Raw genomic sequence first — 20,603 nt, forward strand, 5'->3', positions numbered from 1 at the left:
TTAAACGTATATTTGTCTAGGGGGGTATATTATAATAGCTTTAACTATTTATAGCCTTATTATATATTATATAACCTCGGTTATATAATTACCGAGGCCTACTTCGCTCGTACCCTTTATATTAAAGCGAGCTTCGTGCCTATTTCCTATTTCTAATAGACAACCGTTCTCTTTATATACGTTAATACCCTTATAATAACTCTACGACAGTGGTCGAATGAAGAAGGCAAGTCCTGGCCACTGAAAGAAAACAAACGACCCGATCGATCAAATATTTTGCACCTCTGTACCCGCAGTTGCCATTCGAATGAGACATTGTTGCGCAAGGCTTTGGCACCCAACCTCGGCTTCTCCGGAACCGCCGGAACAACACGTCGGCTCTGACACATAATATCGACCAGAATATCACCTGCCCTCAATGATCATAAGTCTCGGAGATCCTCGCTCAACATTCACCCGTTGCGCTTCCTCCAACACAAGGAGTCCCAGTACAATTGAAGCCCTGCGGGCTCACAGCATTTCCGCAAAGGTATGAAGTGGCAGCAGTCCCGTTGGCAAACTCCAGGTCGACATCGAAGAGACCGATGTTGGTGCAGGGTGCAACAGCACTGCATTGGAGACTGGCAACGCGGGATGACTTGGTCGTGCCGACCATGCCATTGAGGGTGATGTCACGAATCTGGAATTGCGAGTTGGTGCAGTTGCCCACTCCAGGTGCGCCGCGGAAACGGGTGCACTGGGAGATTGCAAATGCAGCACCGCGCATGCCCTGAACAGTGAGGTTCTTGAAAGACATATCCGACGCAACTGCAGAGTCAAGGTCGTTAGAGACATCCTCACCAAGAGTATTACTGCGTGTTCACAGCTTCAGACTTACAACCAAGCCCGCCGCCGCCGCCATTGGGAGGGTAGCCGTTCTGATCATCCGTCCAAGTTTTGAAGTAGACCTGAGGACATCGTTAGCACTGACGGGCTCTCATGGATTTGAAAGAGAAGGGCGAGGAGGACTAACGGCATGCAACGTGCTGTCAAAGAAGCAATTCTCGACTTTCAGCCTCTCGATGGTCTCAAACTGGTCGTTGTATTGTCCAATGCTACCAAGCGCAATGCCTAAGCCATTGTAGAACTTGGAGTTTGTAATGCTGACATCAGTGCTGTTTGCCTTGAGAGAGATGCTATCGTCGCCGCTGTAGACAGTCCAGTTATTGAACTTGATGCCGGAGGACCGGATCGTGTCGGCTCCGTCCGTGTTCGCTATGCGAAGTCAGCGAGACTCAGTCTCTTGCTAAAGGCAGAGTCTAAAGCATGGTGTTCTGGACATACAGCTTTGGAATCGGTTTCCGGTGTTGTTGACCAAGATGCTATCGAGGACGACGTTATGAGAGTAGATGATGGACAAAGTCCTGCTAAACTTAGTCACGTTCCACCTTGTTCTATGGGAATATGCTCATACCACATCTGACTTCTCAAGAAATTTACCCCCTTTACAACAGAGTTCCTCAGCCCGTTGAGAGTGAGAGCATGCGGACGACCAGGGTAGTTGGAAGTATTGGCTTGCTGTCTGATCCATTCATACCAGTAGTCGCCGTTGCCATCGAAAGTGCCTTGTCCATGGCCGTTGAGACGAACATTGTTGCCGCCGAGGATGAAGGCGGTGGACTGATTCTGATACCCAACATCCAGGGAGTTGGCGAGCCAGTACGAGATGTTCGTACTCCACTAACAGCCGGCAGTCTCGCGTTAGCTGATCGCCATAAAACGAAAGTCTTGGTATTGTTTGGCTTGGCGCATCACTCAAATTGAACCAAGATCGGGAAGGGGGGCAACAAGCCTGCCGTGGACGGTAACGTACCAGTAGAGTTCCCTGAAGATCAATCTCGACGTCGTCCAGCCAAGTGACATTCAGAGCGGAGTTGACAAAGTATGTCGTTGGCTCGAACACGACCTTGCCGCGCCGGCCGCACTGCGTGAATGCCTCGAGTATAGCAGGAGCGTCGTCGGTCGTGTTGGTCCCGCTGGCCTTGACAACACAAGTCTTGCGTCCAGCGGTGTCTTCAGTCTCTCGGGCACAAACCTTGGAAGCTGAAGCAAGTAGAGTGCAAAGCACGCCAACAGCCCAGGAATAGTGCATGTTCAAACAACGTGTAACAGGTCCTTTGAGCTGGGCTGAGAACACGGGGTCCAGTGGCTGACGGTTGAAAAAGCGATGAACGACAGGATTGGCTCAGAACATCAGCTGAAAGACAGAAGACCCTAGCGCTACCTCCCACCGGCAAACCGTGACGGTGCCCAAGGATTGAATAGTTTCCTAGCATCGTCAAATCGGGCTTTTCCCGGCCGAGTCTCCGCGATCTCAGCGTCGTGTTTAGTCGGTCGCACTGAAATCTCGCGCCGGATTCCTTGGGGCCAGCATCGGAGTTACATCGTTGCCGTTCGACCGGTTGGATTTTGCACGAATCATGAAGGAGGAGGTACGCGAAGGCCTAGAGATCTCCACGTTTATGACTAAATTTGTACGGTGTCGATCGGTTGGCGATTGACAATGCGGAGGCGGGGTGATGCGGGGAAAGCATATTATTTCCCCGGTCACTTGTTGCGCAACGAGAATGACTTCAAAGAACATACATCTATCAGTTGCGTACTACATGGCAACCATTGTAAGGCGTGTTACTTTTCCATGAAACTTAAGAGGATATGATCCATTCCTCCTCGAACTCCAAAGGCTTCATCACGGGGCAGTATGGGACGAACTTCCTTCGATCCGGGCCCTCCGTGACAATAGCCAACAATGTTCAGACACTCAAATACGTTCCGTTGTGCGAAGGTAATTCTCAACTGCATCGGATTCCGAAAGCCCCCTGCTCATACCCAACACCCAATCCAAATTCATACAATGGAGTCACCATCGCTATTGACCTCCTTCGCCATCTGTTCCCTAGCTTTCTTCTCTTCTGCTTCCATCCACTTCCTCATACCCCAGACAGTGATCAATGTGATCACGATTACAAGGACGCCATAGAGAGCGATCCACGGCGAGATGATTTGATTACCATCTGGGGGAGTCCAATTGAAGAAAGACATGGAGAAAAGGGACTTGCGATGCATCAGCTTACTTGTTCTTACGCGACCGCTCAAATATATTGCAGAAACGGATGAACTTACTGCAAGAAATGTTCCAGGCAGGAAGATCATCCCTAGCAGGGAAATGCTTCTCATTTGGCTGCCATCTCTCTTCGTAGCATTTGCAATGATGATGGATACTCTAGCGTCTCGTCTCGTGTAGTAGTTTGATTCCTAGCCATGAGCGTCAGTCCCGCAACTAGAGAATCAACGAAAGCGTTTTGCTAATGCTCACCATTTGTGCAGCTAGGGACATCCCGCCGAGGAGAGCTTCACAGCTTCGGATCTTGCTTCCCAACTCATCAATCATCTCGCGTAATCTCATCTCAATCCTGCTTCCTGCTCTTCGTTCTTCGGCATGTTCATCAATCTTATTGCTACCTTCGACAGGTGACTTGAAGTATGTCGTAGCTAGATTTCCTGAGTGTTCCATCATGTTCTGCAGCTGAGTCCTGAGACTATGGAGTCCATTTTGGAGACTACTGACATCCATCCAAAGTTTGGTCGACTCACAATCTCTCGTTTGTGATGTGGGCTCAGAATCTGCCTTCTCAGAAATAGAACTCTGGTCTTCACCTCGAAGCTTGTTTTCCAACTCCAAGATACGTTTGGCAAGCGCCTCTTTCTCCCTGTCAAGCAAACCTACCAGGCGTGCGCGTTCTAGTTCCGCGAATATTACTGGCATAGCGAGAGGATGAAAGGCCTGTCCACCAAAGTCTTCCAGGCACTTAATAGTTGACTCAATGACGGGCTGCGTGCAGCCATACATGGCTGCGTAAGCTGTGCCAAGAGTCGGAAATGAAGTGACTGACAGCGCAACATCGTCTGGACGATTCACTGTCGGCGGTGGGCTTTCAATGTCGGACTTGCAGTTGTACACTGCGCTTCATGTTAGAGCCTCGAAACTCCATGGTGACAACTACCCGGCGGACTCAAAGGGTGGATGTGAATAGCACTTGACAACAGGATAGAGCTCCTCTGAAATGGTTTTCTTACCTATGGATGGCAAAGAAGTGAGACTGCCCTCCCACCCCACAATGTTGTGGGTGATGAGCGCGGTAGAGGCTCTCTTGAACAGGAGCGCCAGCGAACGGTGCTGATATAGTTTTTGAGTTATTTTTCTGAAAGTGCTCTTCCCGTATGGCAGTGACCTGGCTCCCAGTGGGTCGGTTGCATCCAGCCTATGATGCATCACAAGCACCAGGCCTGGCACCTCAAGAGGCGACTTCTCCTATGATGTATGTGGTAAGCAGACTAGCCCTGGTGAAACGGAGAACCATTTGCTCGAGGTACTTACCAATTCTAGCCATTTCAGAAACTCATCTTCTGTGGTGAACTCTAAGGTTTTTGGCTTTGAGATGCGATTAATTTTGACTAGGCTGGACTAAAGACACATGAAATAAACTGGAAAGTCACATGATTGTCAGACTTTCGTAAAGTCACAGTCGATATCTTGAAAGACTCTTCCGGAGAAAATTCAAGTTTATTCAAGTCTCTTTTGAGAAAGTCTGATCTTTGACTGATCCATTCCATCGTGACAACAAGTGATACGCGACTTCAGCATCTGGATCAACGAGGGAAAGAGCTAAGGTGTTTTCACGATGTTGGGCACTTGCTTCAGCTTATACTTGTATAGTGAATCAATTGCACGACTTGCCAGCAAAAGATTCTGGCGTGCATCAGCCCGCTCATTAGTGTGTGTGTAGCATTGAAACCCAATGGTCCAGACTGATGTCAACGGCAGTTTCCTGGCCCCCGACCTGCCTGAGACTCTATGTGGATTAAAGGTTCAAACTTGTGCTTTGCCATTGACCCTGCGCCATGATGACTGCAGATGCACTCAACTAGACCAATCAGTGCTATATCCGCTCCCGTCCTTTCACGTAACTCGATGAGCTGTTGTTGGTTGCAATACTGCATGAACAATAACACCGAAATTATGAGCCTGGTAGTGACATACGGTGCCCCGAGCCTCACTTGTGATACAACACACAGCCTGCTTTTTTAGCGCGACTGAAGGCATTGGGGGTAATGCACGTGGACTAAAAGTCATATCATGATACCTTAGCCGACGCCGTGTGCTGACACCTCTTAGCTCGCGGTGGAAGTACAGGCGATGATAAGCCATTTGCCCAGCCATGGCGCCATGTATGCGTGCGCCTGAAAAGGTGCCTCGGGAACTCAGCCACTCACTTTTCTGGATGACACCGAAGCCACCTTCAGTGGTTCGCAAAATGAAGAACTGCACTTTGCCTCGCTGGAGCCTGGCGAGCATCTGGCTCTGATGATTAAAATGCGAGAATTTGAAGAATGCGCACCCTCTTTGTATAACTCGCGAAGTCTTCACTAGACAACAAATTCTTTGGTTTGCAAACTTGTATTTGTATTCTTAAAAGCCCCGTCGTTGCTTTACATGGATGATACAAATATCCGATCTTGGGCATCAAGGCTCAAGAGCTACATCCCGACTTTCGGCAAACGAGATAAAATGGCCAATACGGAAGAATTTATCGCGACCGACACGATAATCGATCGATATGCCGACGTGAAGGTTTTGCAGAAAACGCTTTTGAGATTCAAGTTTCCCAAGGAGACGATTAAGGTGAAGGTAAGGCGTCGCCCAAGCCTCGCTCCCGTCCTTTCACATCCAGATAACATACTGATTCCTGATTTAGGCAACAAAAGCCGACTGTCTCAAGGTTCAACTTCCTCGAAAGTTGACCCCAGTGAGTCTAGATATCTCTTGGCTGGATGAATTTCTATGAAGTCATTTCACCGTCTGACCTAGGTGCTTCCCATGAAACTAGGAGGAGATAGAAAACGTTCACGCTGCCCTCAAGAAGGCGAAAGAGGTAGACTCTGAAGAAGAATGAACTCTTTCGGGACACTTGCAGTGGAGAGAATTAATCTTGGGCGCATTGTCTGTCATTTTGGGCGTGATTCCGGATCGTGATAAGTAGGTATTAGCTACATCGTCGACGAGCGGGGGTTATGCGTCTGCATGACCCCTCCTCTCGGTCTCCGTAGATAAGGTAGATGGACGTTCGTGGAACTGAAATACATGTGAAAATAATTCACAATTCCACCGCAAGGAAGCCTGGTGATGACAGACGTAATTCCTTACCATACTCGAAAATTTGTAAGCGTGCAGTGCCTTCTACTGCCTCCCCAGACTTGCCGTGTTAATAGTGAAGCGGGGATTCCCAATCCTTGAGTGCCACGTCGTTGCCGTATCTCGCATATTCAAGGTTGAGGTGATGTAACATCCGGTCTTCCACATTGCATCTGCAGGCTTTCAGAATTATCAGCGAAGGGCTTGCTTCATTCGTCCGTGACTACTTCAGTCGGATGGAGGCTTCGAGTCTGGACCACCTGCTGTTTGAAGCTCTGCTTCCACACTTGCAGAACATCTCGAACCTCATTCGACGCTGCCCGCGTACTGCCGTCGATGAGCAGCATTCTTGACTGGACAAGACTTAGGAATCTCTTCAAATACTCTGTGCACCGTGCATGGGCGCGGAGACGTTGAAATTGCTGACACCAGATTTCCGTCAGCATCACAAATTGGGCAGAATCGTCGATCATTGGATATTCAAACACTCACCGAAGTAACCGAGGGCTTTAGATCTGCAACAATGGTCCGAGGACCTCTTCTTGGCCACCACCATGTCCCTCGTTGCACCCTCTTCTTGAAGAAAGTATCTTCCAGTACCGGCGGGAACTCCAGGTCGACATCGATCTCATCTGTCTCCTGAAGGCGGTTTTCGCGGAAGCTCTCGACTCCAGCCCACCCTTCTATGGCCCAGGTGATGAAGTCGAGAAACAAGCATCCCAAGCACCATATATCGAACGACTCATCCACCCTGGATCTCTCGAAATCTCTTTCAGGTGGCCGGTATGTCTTTGTCTCCGCCTTCTGCGTCGGACGTGTCGGAGAATTACGATTGAAAGGCTTAGATAGACCAAAGTCCGTTAGCTTCAAATCGTATGAGACTTTGCCATCGTGGGACTGTTGGAAGCAGACAACGTTCTCCGGCTTGATGTCGAGATGAAGTTGGGCCTCGGAAGAGTACCCCCCTTCGCGGGAATCATAGCCATGAACCGTGGCCAAGGCGTCGGCGATGAAGTAGCATTGGTCTATCATCCATTGAACTGAGTACCAAGAGGGCCAATGCTCCGTTGAATCATGATGTAAGTCGTGCTTTCTCCATAAGTCATAGAGACTGTCCCCGTCAGCCCAGGGAAACAGGAGATAATATCGATTTCGGTGTTTGAAGGCAGAAAATAGCGGTGTTATACGGGGATGGGTTGTCCTTTGGTTGGCAGCAATCTCATCCATAAAAGAAGTTTCGGCAGCCTTGGTCGTATGCTTCTTGTCGGTGATCTTCAACGCAAAATATTCTATAGGTATTCCAGCTTGCTAAGACACGAGAAGTTATTAGTAAATATGGCCTGATCGGTGATCAATCCGATTTGCAAACTTGCATCTGAGAAATCGTGATGATCTCGGTGTATCTTGATTCTTTGCACAAACGAGACTTGTCCATCAAGTATCCTCCCCTGCATGTCGAGCTCTGACCACGGCAACGAAATCTCATCATGCAATAGATGATAAGGCTGCTCATCAACCTTTGTCCTTGATTGACTGAAGTACGGAGACCTCATATGCCACTGCAGCTGGTGGAATAGCTCCTGATCATGTGCATCTAGGGCTTGCAGGACGTCCCGAAGCGCCTCAGCAGCACGGGAAAAGTAGGTTGGCAAGTTTGGATCGCTGCATGGCCAAGCTCCATCACAAATATGAACTGAAGTTTGATAAATATCCAATATTACTTCCTGTTTCCCAAGGATGAATAATGTTGCGAAGATAATTCTCAGTCCTGTGCACAAAGCATCCTTACAACAAGGACATCTTTGATGCTTGCTGGGACTAATGAAACGTGCAATTTCAGCAATTTTAGTCTTGTCGGAGGGAATGAATGTGCTTAACAAGCCTGACACCTTCTTTTGGTCGAATTGGGACACTAAACTGCCCCGTGGAACGAACCGATTGCGTTTGTCGTTGAGATCTTGGCATGAAGCACGCAGGAGGATGCAGGCGATATCATCCCTAGCGGCGCCGACGTCGAATGACTGTGGCATTAGGCAAGCTCGGTTTTCGAGACCCGGACTGGTTTTGGAGATCTGTAAGGTATTTCTTAGCGGCCTGGAATGACTTGGAAATCAGATACGTGCAGAAAGATTGCTTTTTAACCCACAAAAGGCAGGAACATCCACACGAAGCACAACAGTGGACATTACGCTGTGGCTGCAGCACGCATGCCTCTCTCTGCCATAGTGCGACATGTCGACAGCTAAACAGCGCATGCAGTAAGAAAGCAACCCACCTGTTTACCTGTTCAAGGCTTGGAGAGAGATCCGTGATAGGTTATGTTGTGAGGAAGTAGTTCGGTGTAGTCGTTTAGTCGAAGAAGCACTACCGGTTTGTTCGGGATTGGATGGATGAGGATATGTAGATCTAAGTAGTGGTCATGATCCGCGAAAGAGTTGGACGCAAGTGTGTTTTTGAGCTGTGAAAATGCCGTAAGGCTCCCACGTCCTTTGCTGCCTGTTTCTGGCGCGGCATTGCCATAGGCGGTGTTGCCATAGCCACCGCTTTGCGCAGCTGACAGTCACAGTTTCCCGTCAATGTGCAGATTTGAACGTGACAAATTTGACTCGAAGCTCGAGGCAGGCCGCGAAATTGACGGCCGTAGACACCGAACCCACCTTTCAGAAAAGGATTGAACCAATCGAAAATTATGATTGGTCTATGATACGATGGGAAACATGAGAGAAGTCGTTCGTCTTCTATGGTGGGAATATCCGACATGCGTATTACACTGGACCATCCACACCGTGACCGCCAGGCCCTCAGCCTGCTGCACCACACCACTGCCATCCAACATGAAGCCATGTTTTCACCCGATAGCAAGTAGGTACTCCGTAGGCAGCCAGGCATACTGAGCGATGTCACTGTCGATCGATAAAACCCCGCACCGGCGGACCGTGCGCTTAAATCTTCAGCCACCGAACCAAAGGGATGGTGTAGTGCAACAAAAGTAAGAATGCAGCAGATGCTGGCATTATTAAGGTGCAATCTGATGGGATGCTCGGCATCTATCCGTAATGAAAGGGGGGAAACGAAATATGAAAGGTTTTTCTTATCCCTAGCAAGACAATATTACTCGCTCAGTAGAAGTCAGTCCGATGCATGTACGTATAGGTGTCCGACGGGGAAATCAACTTGTACTTCTTGCTTCAAGAGGGCCTGCGATCCTGAATCCCGTCAACCATCCTCATTGTGTTTTTCTCAATAACCTCACGATATTTCTGGGTATATCAAATAAGATTCGATTTCAGTGACTCTTCAAACCAGCGATTTTCTCTCTTTTCAATGATTAACTACCTTACCGCCCTGTTTTCCACCTCCCCAAAACCGACTTATCCTCGTTATGACAATTTCAGCTACTCTCAGCCATCCACTCGACAAAGTACTGGCTTTTCATCATCGACAACTTCATCATCGGCATACAATCACAATTATGAGAAACAAGAAATATCCGGGCGATTTATCAACAAGCGGAAGCTCCAGAAACTCTTAAAGGATCGATTTGGCAACGACTACCAATTGCATGTATGTGCCACAGGACAGCCTACGGCGATCTTGCTTTCGCTGAAGAATACTAATCGTTGACGCCTGCTACGACAGATGAGGTCAAACAATTATCGTGTATACGCAAGAAGACCACTGAGCGAGGAAGAGATTTTAAGCTGTTGCTGATATAACTTTCTTGAGTTTATAATCTTGCCGTCAAATAGTTAGGAGTTCTTTTACATGTAACAACGCGATTTTCCCGAAGGCCGTCTTCCTGTTCGCGATATTTCTTGTTTTCCAACTTTTTGCATTGATCAGTTGAAAGGAAAGTAAGGTAGATGTACGGTGTATGTTTCTAGCAACTCACGTTATTCTCAATCACGGACAGTGTTATCCCTTGTGGTCCCTCAAAGATGGCCAGGTTGAGCGATTTGTGTGGAAGTAATGATTCAAAGCTACGTATTATGTTACTCGATGTAGATGAAGGTACGTAGACTTGGCAACTGCGAACTAGTAAGGTACCTATCCCTGATAAATTTGTGCAATGCAGCACCTTCGCAGCCTAGCAATCCAAAAGGAAATGCCAGTGGCTTGGAGAAATGCCGTCAAGTAACGTCTCAACCCGGCTCCTTCGTAACCTAGCCTGTCAAATCGCAATGGTTTCTGCTTGCATGTATGCAGTCTGACGTGTGACTCAATATTACAAGGAGCCTTTACCAGCGTAACGAATAGCACTTGTCCTTCTGAAAAGTGCATAAATCATCTTGTCGAGGCATGCCTCACTCGATATGTGAATTCCACTTCTCTCATACCATTGCCCTTTCTGTCGGGTGCCCTTCTTCATTGCCCTCTACTATCAGGGCGATTAATTATCGATCTTGTCCTTTAGCAAAAGAATTGATGAGAAAAGCCTTTTCTCGTACACCAAGCCACAGTTGAGCATAAACTTGAAAATGATCAAGTACTGGTTCGTCTTGGACCAAACTCATTATGAGGCGCCCGTTTATGTGGATGAGACGTACAGGGAAGCTTGCGGCACTCTTCTTTTGGGACACATCATTCCTGGTATCAAGAGCCTGGATCAAGTCATCAACAGAGACGAGCTGCCTGGCTTTCCTCGAACCTTTCGGGTCCAACGATCGACACAGAGCAACGTCTCTTGGTCTCGCAGCACACAGTTAGATGGCAGTGCCGGCGCGAGCGCAGGTGCTCCAGCTCTTGCCGGGGTAGGGATAAGTATCCAAGCCGGGGTGAAAGTAGGGTCGACTACGGGAGGCAGTGATTCATGGGAGTTCGATCAGTTGGAGACACAGGCCATTGCGCCTACGACAAACTATATTCAGGATTGCATCAGGGCTCCTCAAGTTGCTGCATATGTCAAGCAGCGCAAGACACTGGGCAGCTGGAAGCTTTACATGATTACCGGAATCAAAATTGGAAAAGGCGCAAAACTTGAACACAGAGACTGCCAGGGAAAATCCGGGGGTTCAAACCCGGGCATGTGAGTTTCAAGCGGACCACACTTCTGTTAGTGAGCCTTACTGACAATTTCAAGCGACATCGCTGATGCCTTCAATGTGGGAATCGAGGGCCAGTATTCTCGGCTAACCGAGACATCAGTGACAGCTCAATATGACGATGCCTTCATTTGGGCTGTCAGGCTACTTGAGATCTCAGGTAGTTGGTTTCATTCAAGTATTGGGCTTGAAGCTGTCACTACGGGAACCACACTTGGTCTAGACAAAACCCAGGCCACTGCCGAAGCAACTGCCCTTGCCGCCGGGCTGGATAATTATTGTGTAATAAGCTCTGATCATCCAGGGGATGATGAGGAAATCTTGCTTCTCGCTGTCGACTGATTGCAAACACACTGTCATTGGTAATCATGGCATGTTGATGCCAGACGCATCTAATGTCGTTCACGTTAGAAGAGAGGCTACAGAACTGTATAAATTTTCGCACACTCATAGATTAGGCCAAATCTCGTCAGTAACGCCAAATCTCATCAGCCAAGTCAAGCGTCTCGATCAATTTGTCGCGCACCGTGATTCTTATCTTATCCCTTGTACTTTCGTCGAAGCCAAACCCTTCCTTCAAGGGAAGCTGTCGTTGTAGGTTCCCTGGCAACAACTTCCACGGGACGATACACCGATAACACCCATCGGGTTCTGAAATCATACCAAGTACTTGGGTCAAATGACTCCTGTACTTCAAAACATCCGCAATTTGCTCCCTTTTGCCTTCGGGGTCTCTAACTTGCTTTGAGAAGTTCAGCAAGAGAGATACTAAGCCGCAGGCAAGCGCAGTCGAGTAAGACGTGCCGGACACCGTTCTGGGTTGTCTTGTGTTATCGGAAAGCTCCACATTCTCGCCTAGTATGGCAAAGTTGTTCTCATGGCGGCTTGTTGGATTGAGATCATGAGAGTTCTTGATGTTGCCATTCGTTGAAAAAGTACAAAATATGTCCCCACCCCAAGCGGCTGGGTACGTGATTTGTGCAATGTTTCCGGGATTAGAAGCTGCAGCAAACACATGGATGCCCTTGTTAATAGCATCTTGCAAGGCTTTCCGAAGATCGGGGACTCTTGTCGTGAACCCAAAGGCCATACAAATGACCTCCGCCTTCTGCTCAACTGCCCAGTTCACTGCCTTGATACATGGCAACGTGAGCTTTAATCTCGGAAGATTGTGCTTTGATTCAAACTCACATCGACTACTGCCTTTGCAGTACCACCGGTTTCGTTGTTTTTTTCCCAGACTCGAGCCACAAGAACATCAGTGGAGTCACACATTCGGTAAATTAGCTTCACAATGTTCGAGCCATGCCCCGTAATATCTGTCATCTGCACTTGCTCGTTCGAGCCATGTCCCGTAATATCTCTCATCTGTACTTGCTCAGTTCTAGTGAAGTCGCGATATGAGTGGGCTTGAATTCCGAAATGCTTTGCCTCTTCCTGAGTAATACCGGTATCCAGTACTGCTACTCGAGTCTGGGTAGACTGTTTACGAGAACCTAAAATGGAATAAACGTCATTCATCTTTCTAAACCAGAGTGGAGATGAGTTCTCTCCATGACTATGAGCTTTTAGTTAGAAATGAATGCGAAAATAGAGGTTTAGTCGCGTCTTTACCTTCCAGAAACACTGCCGTGGAAGTTTTCTAAACTCAAGGGGGTCGTCTCATTGACCACGCCTTCGCTGCGGCTTGGTCCCTGTGATGTCGCTCTGGTGAGAAAGTTCAAGTTCCATTCTCGGCATTCTGGTGAGTCGGATATTTCGTATTGTTGCCAGTTTCTCTCCAATAGCGAGATAACTTTGTGATAGATCCACTCATTGGTCGTCATCTCCGCCATTTCCTCAGAATCAGCCGCTGCCAAACATGATCTTACGGCTTGTTTCACAGATCCGCAAAGGCTGTATTCATAATCACGACTTCTGACCCAACTTTCTAGACAACTGCGTTTTACAGAGACTGGCTGAGGACCTCTCGACAGTCTCTTTCCAGTTGAAATTTCCATGAGAATTTGGGCGAATGACAGCATTAGTGTTTCAACAGTGCCTGTCTTGGATGTCTTGTCTGGAGAGGACGTTTCCTTTTCGTTCTCTAGTCGAATGGACAGATATGGTCTCTCTACATCTATAGTCGGGGGATTTGAGCCATCCGGTGCTCCGGGGCTCCAAGACAGAAAGATGTTGTCGAGGCTCCACTCATTTCGGACCCACGCGTCCGGTGAAAGATGAACTAAAGCTAGTGCGAGATTCAGGGAGAGTGCTGCCTTTTCTGCAGGAAGTATGCCGTTGTCCATGGGGAGCTGGTCACGGCTGCCGAACCAACCTTGGTCAAGAAGGTTACCGAGACATTGTGTTGGGGTGTGAGGCGTCCGATTCGACTTCTTCTCAGTCACAAGAACGACGTGTCTCCTATCGCGAGCTTGCTGGATATTGATATACAGAGGCTTTTTGGACTCTTCACAGAGACTTAGAAGCCTGCAGAGGTAATCTTGGTGTGCAGAGGCTTCTACATCGGTATCCTGTCTTCAACCACAGAGGCGTTAGCACCCTTTCAAGGTTTACATGTGTTCACGTACATGACTGTGTCGTAAGAAGCTTCATTCCATCCTGAATTCAGTTCCGAGTTGGATGAGAGGAAAAGAGAGAATCGACCGGCTGCATCTGTGTTCTTCATACAGAAACCGTTCAAATGAAGACGCGCTATGTGGTTCCCACAACAGCGTGACAGACGCACGAGAACTTCAAATAGATTACTTGAAGGCTCGGTTAGAAATGTCCTGCGCTCAGATGGTGTTGTCGTCTCGAAAGGAATGTCGCCTCCCATTGTTGTTTGACAAATTACTGAACACCTGCTGAAGTCAATCTCGTTCGAACGATCTTGTTGGCCCAAATTCACTGCTAATATCTCCCATTCCTCCAAAGCTTGGCGGTTATCGAATGAACCGGAACCACGTGGATTTTCTGATTCTTCCGGAAGATAGTCCCACAGCTGTAATATCTTGATATCGGCCACTAATAGCTCGGCATCGTTCCGGAAGTCTAGACGTTGTGGAGACTGATCAGTCTCGGGCACATCTGCAACTATCTTTTCGACACGTTCTTTGATTCGCCCTAGCAGGCCAGAGACTGGCTTTTCCAACCAGTTCATAACATTAGTAGGTATCCGACAAGTTGAGGTCGAATGAGGATTGGTCTAGGTGCGTCCTCCAGATCTAAGATACTGCGGAGTTTGATTGTGATAGTAACTGTACTGTCGAGGCCGAGCAGCGGGTCGCGAGGATGAGGAGAAAGTGTGACGGAGCTCTGTTGTTATCTCCTCCTTCAGCAAATATGGTAAGTATTATCCGTACGATAGGTACTTTCGAATAAACCTAAATAGAAGGTGTGGGTGGGGCCGCAAACGGGAACGGTTCATGGACATCGGCGCCCCCCCTCGCCTGCTTGGCCATTTCCGTTGGCATCCAGTCAAAAGTTCTGATGTCTTGCCGAAGTCACTTCGACCTGCAGGCACCACCCGCCCAGCTGACCGCGCTGCAGGCCTGGTGATATTCACATGTACGTCCGATGCCACTCTTCATATTGTGACACTCTCAGAATGGAAGGATCAATGTTGGGGCACGTCAATTTGACTCCAGGCCTATTCCCCGAGCCTGATTACGTCTGACACATCTCCAAGTAAAAATAGTCCCAATCAAACTGCAACTCTGGTTTCTCGGACCAAAGCTTCATATCCACAGCATACTATGCAAACATTTCTCATTGCGAATTCTTCAGCTCTCCACCATGGCCGCACCTGCCTTCAATGAGCAAGGTCCTGCGATACATATCGCGGCCCGGGGCTGCGACGATCAGCTCCGCGATATGATACAAACCACCCACCAAGGTAAAACCGCTTTGAAAGAGCTTCAACAAAGGTTTCAGGCCTGGGCAAACAATTCGGGGGTCTTCGCAGAGCAACAAATCTGCCTCGACGCTCGATTGAGCGACCACAAGCCGCCGCGATTGATCATTTTGGAGATGATCAAGCTCATACAGCGCAATCTCGAAACTGGTATTTCATCCCAAGGGGCTGAACCCTACCCTATCTGTAAGCTCACTTTGACACAGCGCGGAGCAACACTATCACTGTGCAAGAGAGCAGACTCGAGACAAAGTTGGGGGACAGGTTTCCAGGAACCACTGTCCAATTGAGTGATACCGAGGAACCTGGCCTTGATTTAGATATGAGGTACCTGAACGTCGCCTTCAAGGGGGTATTAGGCGCTCTTGAAAGGCTCAATCGCATAGCCGCGTTGATCTCAAAATCTTCCAAATTAAGTCGGCCAGCTAGATTGGAAGAATTCATCCGAAGAAATCCACAAGACTCAGAAACTGAGATAGTCATCAAAGGCATGGTCTCCGGCAAGTTCCCGGACATTCCTGGCTTGCTGAAGACACAACTTATAAGATCCATGATCTATCGAAGAAAACGACTGGAATACGAATGCGGCAGACGAGAAAGGTTATACAACACACGTGCTGAAGAAGAAAATGCGAGCGCCTGGCATGATGATGGTAAGGCATCAACGTATCATCAGTCGGCCTTCAATGAGGGCTATGACGCAATACAATTAGAGCGGACCACCTCAGTCAGCACGACGACAGCAATAGGAACGGAGATCCAATACCCTCGGCAACCAAAGGCTGAAGCTTCTGAAGACATCACAAGGAAATGTCAGTTCTGTCGCAAGCAATTCCCAACGGAGCAAGTGACTAGAACTCGGTGGTGGAGGTCAGTACAACTCTTTTCGTCACATGTCCTCACACCACTATGCAGCCCAACCAGAAAGCAACATGGGAATTGATTGAATTAATCATGCTCCGCGAGTACTTAGGCGTCACGTGGATGAAGACGTAGAGCCGTTTGTTTGCATTTCGGAGAAGTGTGCATATCCCCCTCAAACGTTTGCGAAGTTGACCGCATGGCGAACACACATGGAAACCGAACATGGTCTTGACTGGATGCATCACGCTCACCGCCCGCAAGACTCGGAACACGAGCAAAAAGCAGTATGCTTTATGTGTAAGCAAGTCATATCAGAACAGGAACCGCAGCGAGGGCAATCTGCTGGATTGTCTGAGCCTGTCAACACTACACGCACCACTATCATTCCAGAGAGTCCAACGCCGAATTATCGACGCCGTCAAGTCCAGTTTGCAGATGACAATAAGGAGCCGAGAGTCGCTCCGGAATCTCGATTGAAGGGAATTGAAGTTACAAGGACCCATTCCAGCCAAACAAACCTAACAAGCCACATTGCAAGGCATCTTCAATCTCTGTGCTACCAGTCAATCAGCATTGGAGTTGATGATGAAAATACAGAAGATGGAGATATAGAAGATGAAGGTACAGAAGATGAAGGTACAGAAGATGAAGGTTCAAAAGATGAAGGTACAAAGGTTAGCGACAACACAGAAGGGGGCGTTGCCGAAGGGGAGAATGAGAGATCCTCGTCCGATGGTATCGATCGTTCCAGCGGTCAAGGTGGGAAGGAAGAAGATGTTTCAGTAGAATCCCAGAAAAGGGACTTACACACTAACACAAGTTCCCCATCGAAATCAGGCCAGAGGAACGAGTTTCGAGCAACTGACGTAATTTTTCATCGGTACGGCAACGTCCGAGTCTTGCAAAAGATTCTACTAGCCTTTGGCATTCCAAAGACCGATATCAACATAAGGGTATGATGGCAGCGAGAAATAGATGCTAATACGAGAAACTCCGTTAACGAAATATACATTGGTAGGCTACAATGGAAATGGGTTTCGAACTACAGCTTCCTCGGCGACTGACATTGGTTCGTCAAGCCTTCTACTCGCCCCAAACTGCTTAAGTCTTTGCTAAACCAAGTGTGTTAGGAAGAAAAAGAAAATATTATGACCGAATTCGATCTTGAAGCAGCGAAACTCTTTTGGAGCGTACAGCAGGGAATGCGTATTTAGGATGATTGAGAAGGTGCGAGGCAAATTACAGCATCGGTGTTTTTTTCTTAATTCTACAAATTTCTGAAGACTCATTCGTGCGTAAGAGACAACCTGAGCATTTAGGACAAGAAATTCAAGACCTTTCAAAGTCGAATGGCCATGACTCTTAGAAACACAAGTCCAATACTTGGCTCTGATTATGAATCTACTGTTCCGTGACTCTCCATCGTGCCAATAGGTCGCGGGCCTCAGCCGATGTAGCTCGGTTGCCGCTATCTGCGACAAGCATATTCGATTCCATGAATTCAAGCAGAGCAGCAAGGAATTGTGTGCACATAGAGTCATTTAGAAGAGACTCTATTTTCTATGATTGAAGGCAGAGAGTCAGCACATTGTCTGATATTAATCACGGCCTGGTCAAATTGGGGGTTGCGTTCGAGCCTCACTTACTATCGTGACTGATTCTTTGAGCACCGGGACCATCTTCGCGCCTTCGAACGTGGTACTCGTAGTCTTCATCCTATCTGAAATGTCCTTTACTCTACGCATGGAGAAGAAAGTATCTTCTAGAACGGGAGGGAATTCATCGTCGTCGTATGCGTCGTGTACTTGCTTGAGGCGCTCGGCTTGAAAGTCATCGATCCCAACTGATCCGTTCAGAGCCCAGATAGCGAACTCAAGATAGAGGCAACCCAAGCACCATACGTCCCAGGAAGTACCTATCATTGAGTGGGGAAACGCTTCTTCGGGTGGCCGATAAGTCTTGATTTGGACGACGCTGTTCCGCCGCACGTAGCCATCAACGACTGGCAAGGCCAAGCCGAAGTCGATTATCTTTAGGATGCATAATGGTCTTCCGCCAATAAAATCAGCAAAACAGACAACATTCTCGGGCTTGATGTCTTGATGTAGCTGAGGCTGAAGAGCAAACCCTCCCAACTCGGAGCGATGGCCATGAATGGTGGCAATGGCATCAGCCAGGTTATAGCATTGGTCTGCCATCCAGTCCATGGAGTACCGCGGCGCAAAAGAGCTTATGCCTTCTTGGGCACCAACGAGGGAGTACTCGTCCCAGAATTGTCGCAGGTTTCCACCCTGTGCCCAAGGAAGCACAATGTAGAAGGCGTCTCTATGTTCGAAGGCTGTGAGAAACGCGACAACGTTTGGATGTGTCACCTTCTGATTCGATGCGATTTCGCTCCTAAATCTTTCTGCAGCGAATTTCAAATTTCGACCCTTTTCGAAGGCTTTCAGCGCAAAACTGTCTCCTGGCATTCCCTAGCTTACTTAGGTTAGAATGTGAAAAGGATGAACAACGCGTAGGCGGTCGTCAAGAGTGCTTACTAGCGCATGGTGATCTTGGTGAATCTTGATTCTCCGTACAAAGGTTCGTTGGCGTCTATTCCACTTTTCCCGGACCTCTAATTCTGTCCATGGTAGGCTTACATCGTTTGGAAGTCGTTGGTGATATTCGTGTCCTGACGGAAACATTTTTGTAAAGTACGGTGATCTCATGGGCCACTGTTCCTGAAATACAAGATCTTTCTCTTCCAAATGGAGAGGTCGGAGAATTTCCTGTATCGCTGAATGATGCGCTGTGCGCGCATCTGCCGCATTGATCGGCCACAAGCTATCGCAAAGAGAGGGCGAGGCTCGCCAACAACTAATGATCAAGTCTTCTCGGGCCATGGACAGAAAAGCCGAGAACATGATTCTTAGACCAGTACAGCATGATTCTCCGCACTCGCAGGCCTCCTTTTTCGGACTTATGAAGGTGGCGATTTTGTCAACAAGAGGCTCGGTATAAACACCAGGATCAAGGAGTATTTGCAGAAACTCTTTGACCCTCTCGCGGCTCAACACAGTGAATAATTGACCTCGAGGAATGAACCATCGACTGTAATCTTGGAGATCCCTTTGCGAAGTTAGGTGAAGTGATTGCTGGATTACATCGCGCGCTGCTTCAACAAGATTGGGGGAATGGGCCTGGAAGAGAAAGTCGCATTTTAGCATTTGATTTAGTCGTAACGGTTGAAAAAAATACTTTCATGCCAGTGGAAGAATAAGTTCGAAGGTAGCTACTAGGAAATTCAACTAACCATCGTAACCACTCGTTCACTTGCTCTGATTGAAACAAATGTGCTTGAGCAAAAGAAGCCCTGCTCAAAATAGTTTGCTACCTACGAGAACTGAATAGGAATTCGGAGCGCAACCGTCGCTCGTGAGCTGTAATCCATGGCACAGGGTTCCGCGGGCGAGCTCCGTGGCCCAGTGCACCGGACTTCGCCCAGGACGACATGTGCATTGCCGGTCTTGATCAACTCGTAACGCCAAGTGCGCCTCTCAATACCCCGCGATTGTCGTGGCCACCCACTATTGGCACTCCAGTATCAGTCAATATTATGCCGACTTGTGCATTATCACAGGATGAGATATGCTTGGTTATTGGCTTTTAAATGTGTGAGTACTAGGTAGATGGGTATGCAGTAAGCTGCCTGCCTCCAACGGGATTTGCACAAAACAATCTGCAGTCATGGTTGCATGCATATCAGAGGAGATGTAGCAGCTACTTCAGCTATACCAAACAAGATTTTGCCACTTTTTGTGAGAATGACTTATGCAGGCTGCATACTACCTCCATGTTGATTTTGGAGATTTGTCCAAGCCAGTCGAGAAAAGAGGAAGTGAAAAGAAACTGAGCACGTGTCTAAGCACTCGTAGTCAATCCCTTTGAACATTTGCCCCAAGCATCTGATATGTATCTCTGTCATCAGATTTATGCGTGCATGGGTCCAAAAACCTTTTATCGTCTCACTCATTCTCTGTCTTAATATCTAAATTTACTAATAAGACTCTGCTCTGCTACAATATCTTGAGTTCCAAAAACTGGGAGCAGTGATAAATGATTCTAGCCAAGCTGAGCCATCTAATTCCGAATGAAGATTACTCAATAGATAGAAATTTGGCGTTATTTGTATTTTTGCCACTATAATGCCAAGTTGGTATCACTTGATCTCATGACCTCGCACTACGAATGCTGCATCGGCAAGTAAATTCAGAACGTAGTCAGGATTCAAGAATGACTTGCGACGTTGACATAATGAACTGCGTAAAACCGGACGAACACAGAGTTCACATAGACTTCGCCCTCGCCAGGCTCAGTGGTAACCATCGTGCTACAACTCTATCTTAGGGCTTTTCCAGTCTGGAATCGGGCTGATTACGTCGATGTTCTTGTATTATCCCGACAGACTATGCCCAGAACGAGCTTCCACTGGTTTTTGTGGACATAGTAACAATTAGAATACAGTCGTGAATGGAACCGAGTCAGGATGTGAGTGTTAGTATCCCTATTACAAGGTAGTTAGTTCGAA

General features: G+C 47.9%; 8 protein-coding genes across 8 annotated transcripts; 4 read left to right on the top strand and 4 right to left on the bottom strand.

The window, feature by feature from the left end:
* Positions 1-445: 445 nt before the first annotated feature.
* On the bottom strand, positions 446-4,653 carry CLUP02_13345 (exo-rhamnogalacturonase B; the record flags this gene model as incomplete). Its single annotated transcript, XM_049292284.1, has 16 exons — positions 446-807; positions 878-947; positions 1,013-1,254; positions 1,324-1,403; positions 1,454-1,719; positions 1,853-2,223; positions 2,279-2,483; positions 2,591-2,641; positions 2,716-2,835; positions 2,893-3,093; positions 3,163-3,294; positions 3,356-3,999; positions 4,053-4,075; positions 4,152-4,351; positions 4,418-4,504; positions 4,564-4,653. The coding sequence occupies 16 exons, from the start codon at positions 4,651-4,653 to the stop codon at positions 446-448; spliced, it is 3,144 nt and encodes a 1,047-aa protein (XP_049149430.1).
* Positions 4,654-5,533: 880 nt separating this feature from the next.
* Positions 5,534-5,993, top strand: CLUP02_13346 (uncharacterized protein; the record flags this gene model as incomplete). The annotated part of the gene is made up of 3 exons (XM_049292285.1): positions 5,534-5,728; positions 5,796-5,846; positions 5,928-5,993. 3 exons carry the CDS (start codon positions 5,534-5,536, stop codon positions 5,991-5,993), a joined length of 312 nt encoding a protein of 103 aa, XP_049149431.1.
* A 284-nt stretch (positions 5,994-6,277) lies between these two features.
* CLUP02_13347 (protein kinase) lies at positions 6,278-8,767 on the bottom strand (the record flags this gene model as incomplete). The annotated part of the gene is made up of 7 exons (XM_049292286.1): positions 6,278-6,412; positions 6,490-6,559; positions 6,626-6,654; positions 6,725-7,521; positions 7,602-8,304; positions 8,392-8,507; positions 8,674-8,767. 7 exons carry the CDS (start codon positions 8,765-8,767, stop codon positions 6,278-6,280), a joined length of 1,944 nt encoding a protein of 647 aa, XP_049149432.1.
* A 223-nt stretch (positions 8,768-8,990) lies between these two features.
* On the top strand, positions 8,991-9,914 carry CLUP02_13348 (uncharacterized protein; the record flags this gene model as incomplete). Its single annotated transcript, XM_049292287.1, has 4 exons — positions 8,991-9,094; positions 9,426-9,521; positions 9,628-9,800; positions 9,877-9,914. The coding sequence occupies 4 exons, from the start codon at positions 8,991-8,993 to the stop codon at positions 9,912-9,914; spliced, it is 411 nt and encodes a 136-aa protein (XP_049149433.1).
* Positions 9,915-10,301: 387 nt separating this feature from the next.
* On the top strand, positions 10,302-11,616 carry CLUP02_13349 (uncharacterized protein; the record flags this gene model as incomplete). The annotated part of the gene is made up of 5 exons (XM_049292288.1): positions 10,302-10,366; positions 10,439-10,547; positions 10,693-10,983; positions 11,050-11,258; positions 11,313-11,616. 5 exons carry the CDS (start codon positions 10,302-10,304, stop codon positions 11,614-11,616), a joined length of 978 nt encoding a protein of 325 aa, XP_049149434.1.
* Positions 11,617-11,743: 127 nt separating this feature from the next.
* On the bottom strand, positions 11,744-14,997 carry CLUP02_13350 (extracellular alkaline serine protease; the record flags this gene model as incomplete). Its single annotated transcript, XM_049292289.1, has 9 exons — positions 11,744-12,406; positions 12,466-12,799; positions 12,889-13,787; positions 13,841-13,968; positions 14,023-14,461; positions 14,520-14,571; positions 14,671-14,742; positions 14,822-14,905; positions 14,966-14,997. 9 exons carry the CDS (start codon positions 14,995-14,997, stop codon positions 11,744-11,746), a joined length of 2,703 nt encoding a protein of 900 aa, XP_049149435.1.
* A 54-nt stretch (positions 14,998-15,051) lies between these two features.
* CLUP02_13351 (serine/threonine protein kinase) lies at positions 15,052-17,138 on the top strand (the record flags this gene model as incomplete). The annotated part of the gene is made up of 5 exons (XM_049292290.1): positions 15,052-15,319; positions 15,361-16,039; positions 16,572-16,792; positions 16,871-16,986; positions 17,052-17,138. The coding sequence occupies 5 exons, from the start codon at positions 15,052-15,054 to the stop codon at positions 17,136-17,138; spliced, it is 1,371 nt and encodes a 456-aa protein (XP_049149436.1).
* A 296-nt stretch (positions 17,139-17,434) lies between these two features.
* CLUP02_13352 (protein kinase domain-containing protein) lies at positions 17,435-20,401 on the bottom strand (the record flags this gene model as incomplete). The annotated part of the gene is made up of 11 exons (XM_049292291.1): positions 17,435-17,593; positions 17,680-18,507; positions 18,574-19,215; positions 19,329-19,353; positions 19,414-19,602; positions 19,654-19,754; positions 19,829-19,924; positions 19,966-20,029; positions 20,096-20,146; positions 20,217-20,257; positions 20,321-20,401. 11 exons carry the CDS (start codon positions 20,399-20,401, stop codon positions 17,435-17,437), a joined length of 2,277 nt encoding a protein of 758 aa, XP_049149437.1.
* Between the last annotated feature and the right edge of the window lie 202 nt (positions 20,402-20,603).

The sequence above is a fragment of the Colletotrichum lupini genome, chromosome 7 (genome assembly GCF_023278565.1).
Source record: "Colletotrichum lupini chromosome 7, complete sequence".
Taxonomy (NCBI): domain Eukaryota; kingdom Fungi; phylum Ascomycota; class Sordariomycetes; order Glomerellales; family Glomerellaceae; genus Colletotrichum; species Colletotrichum lupini.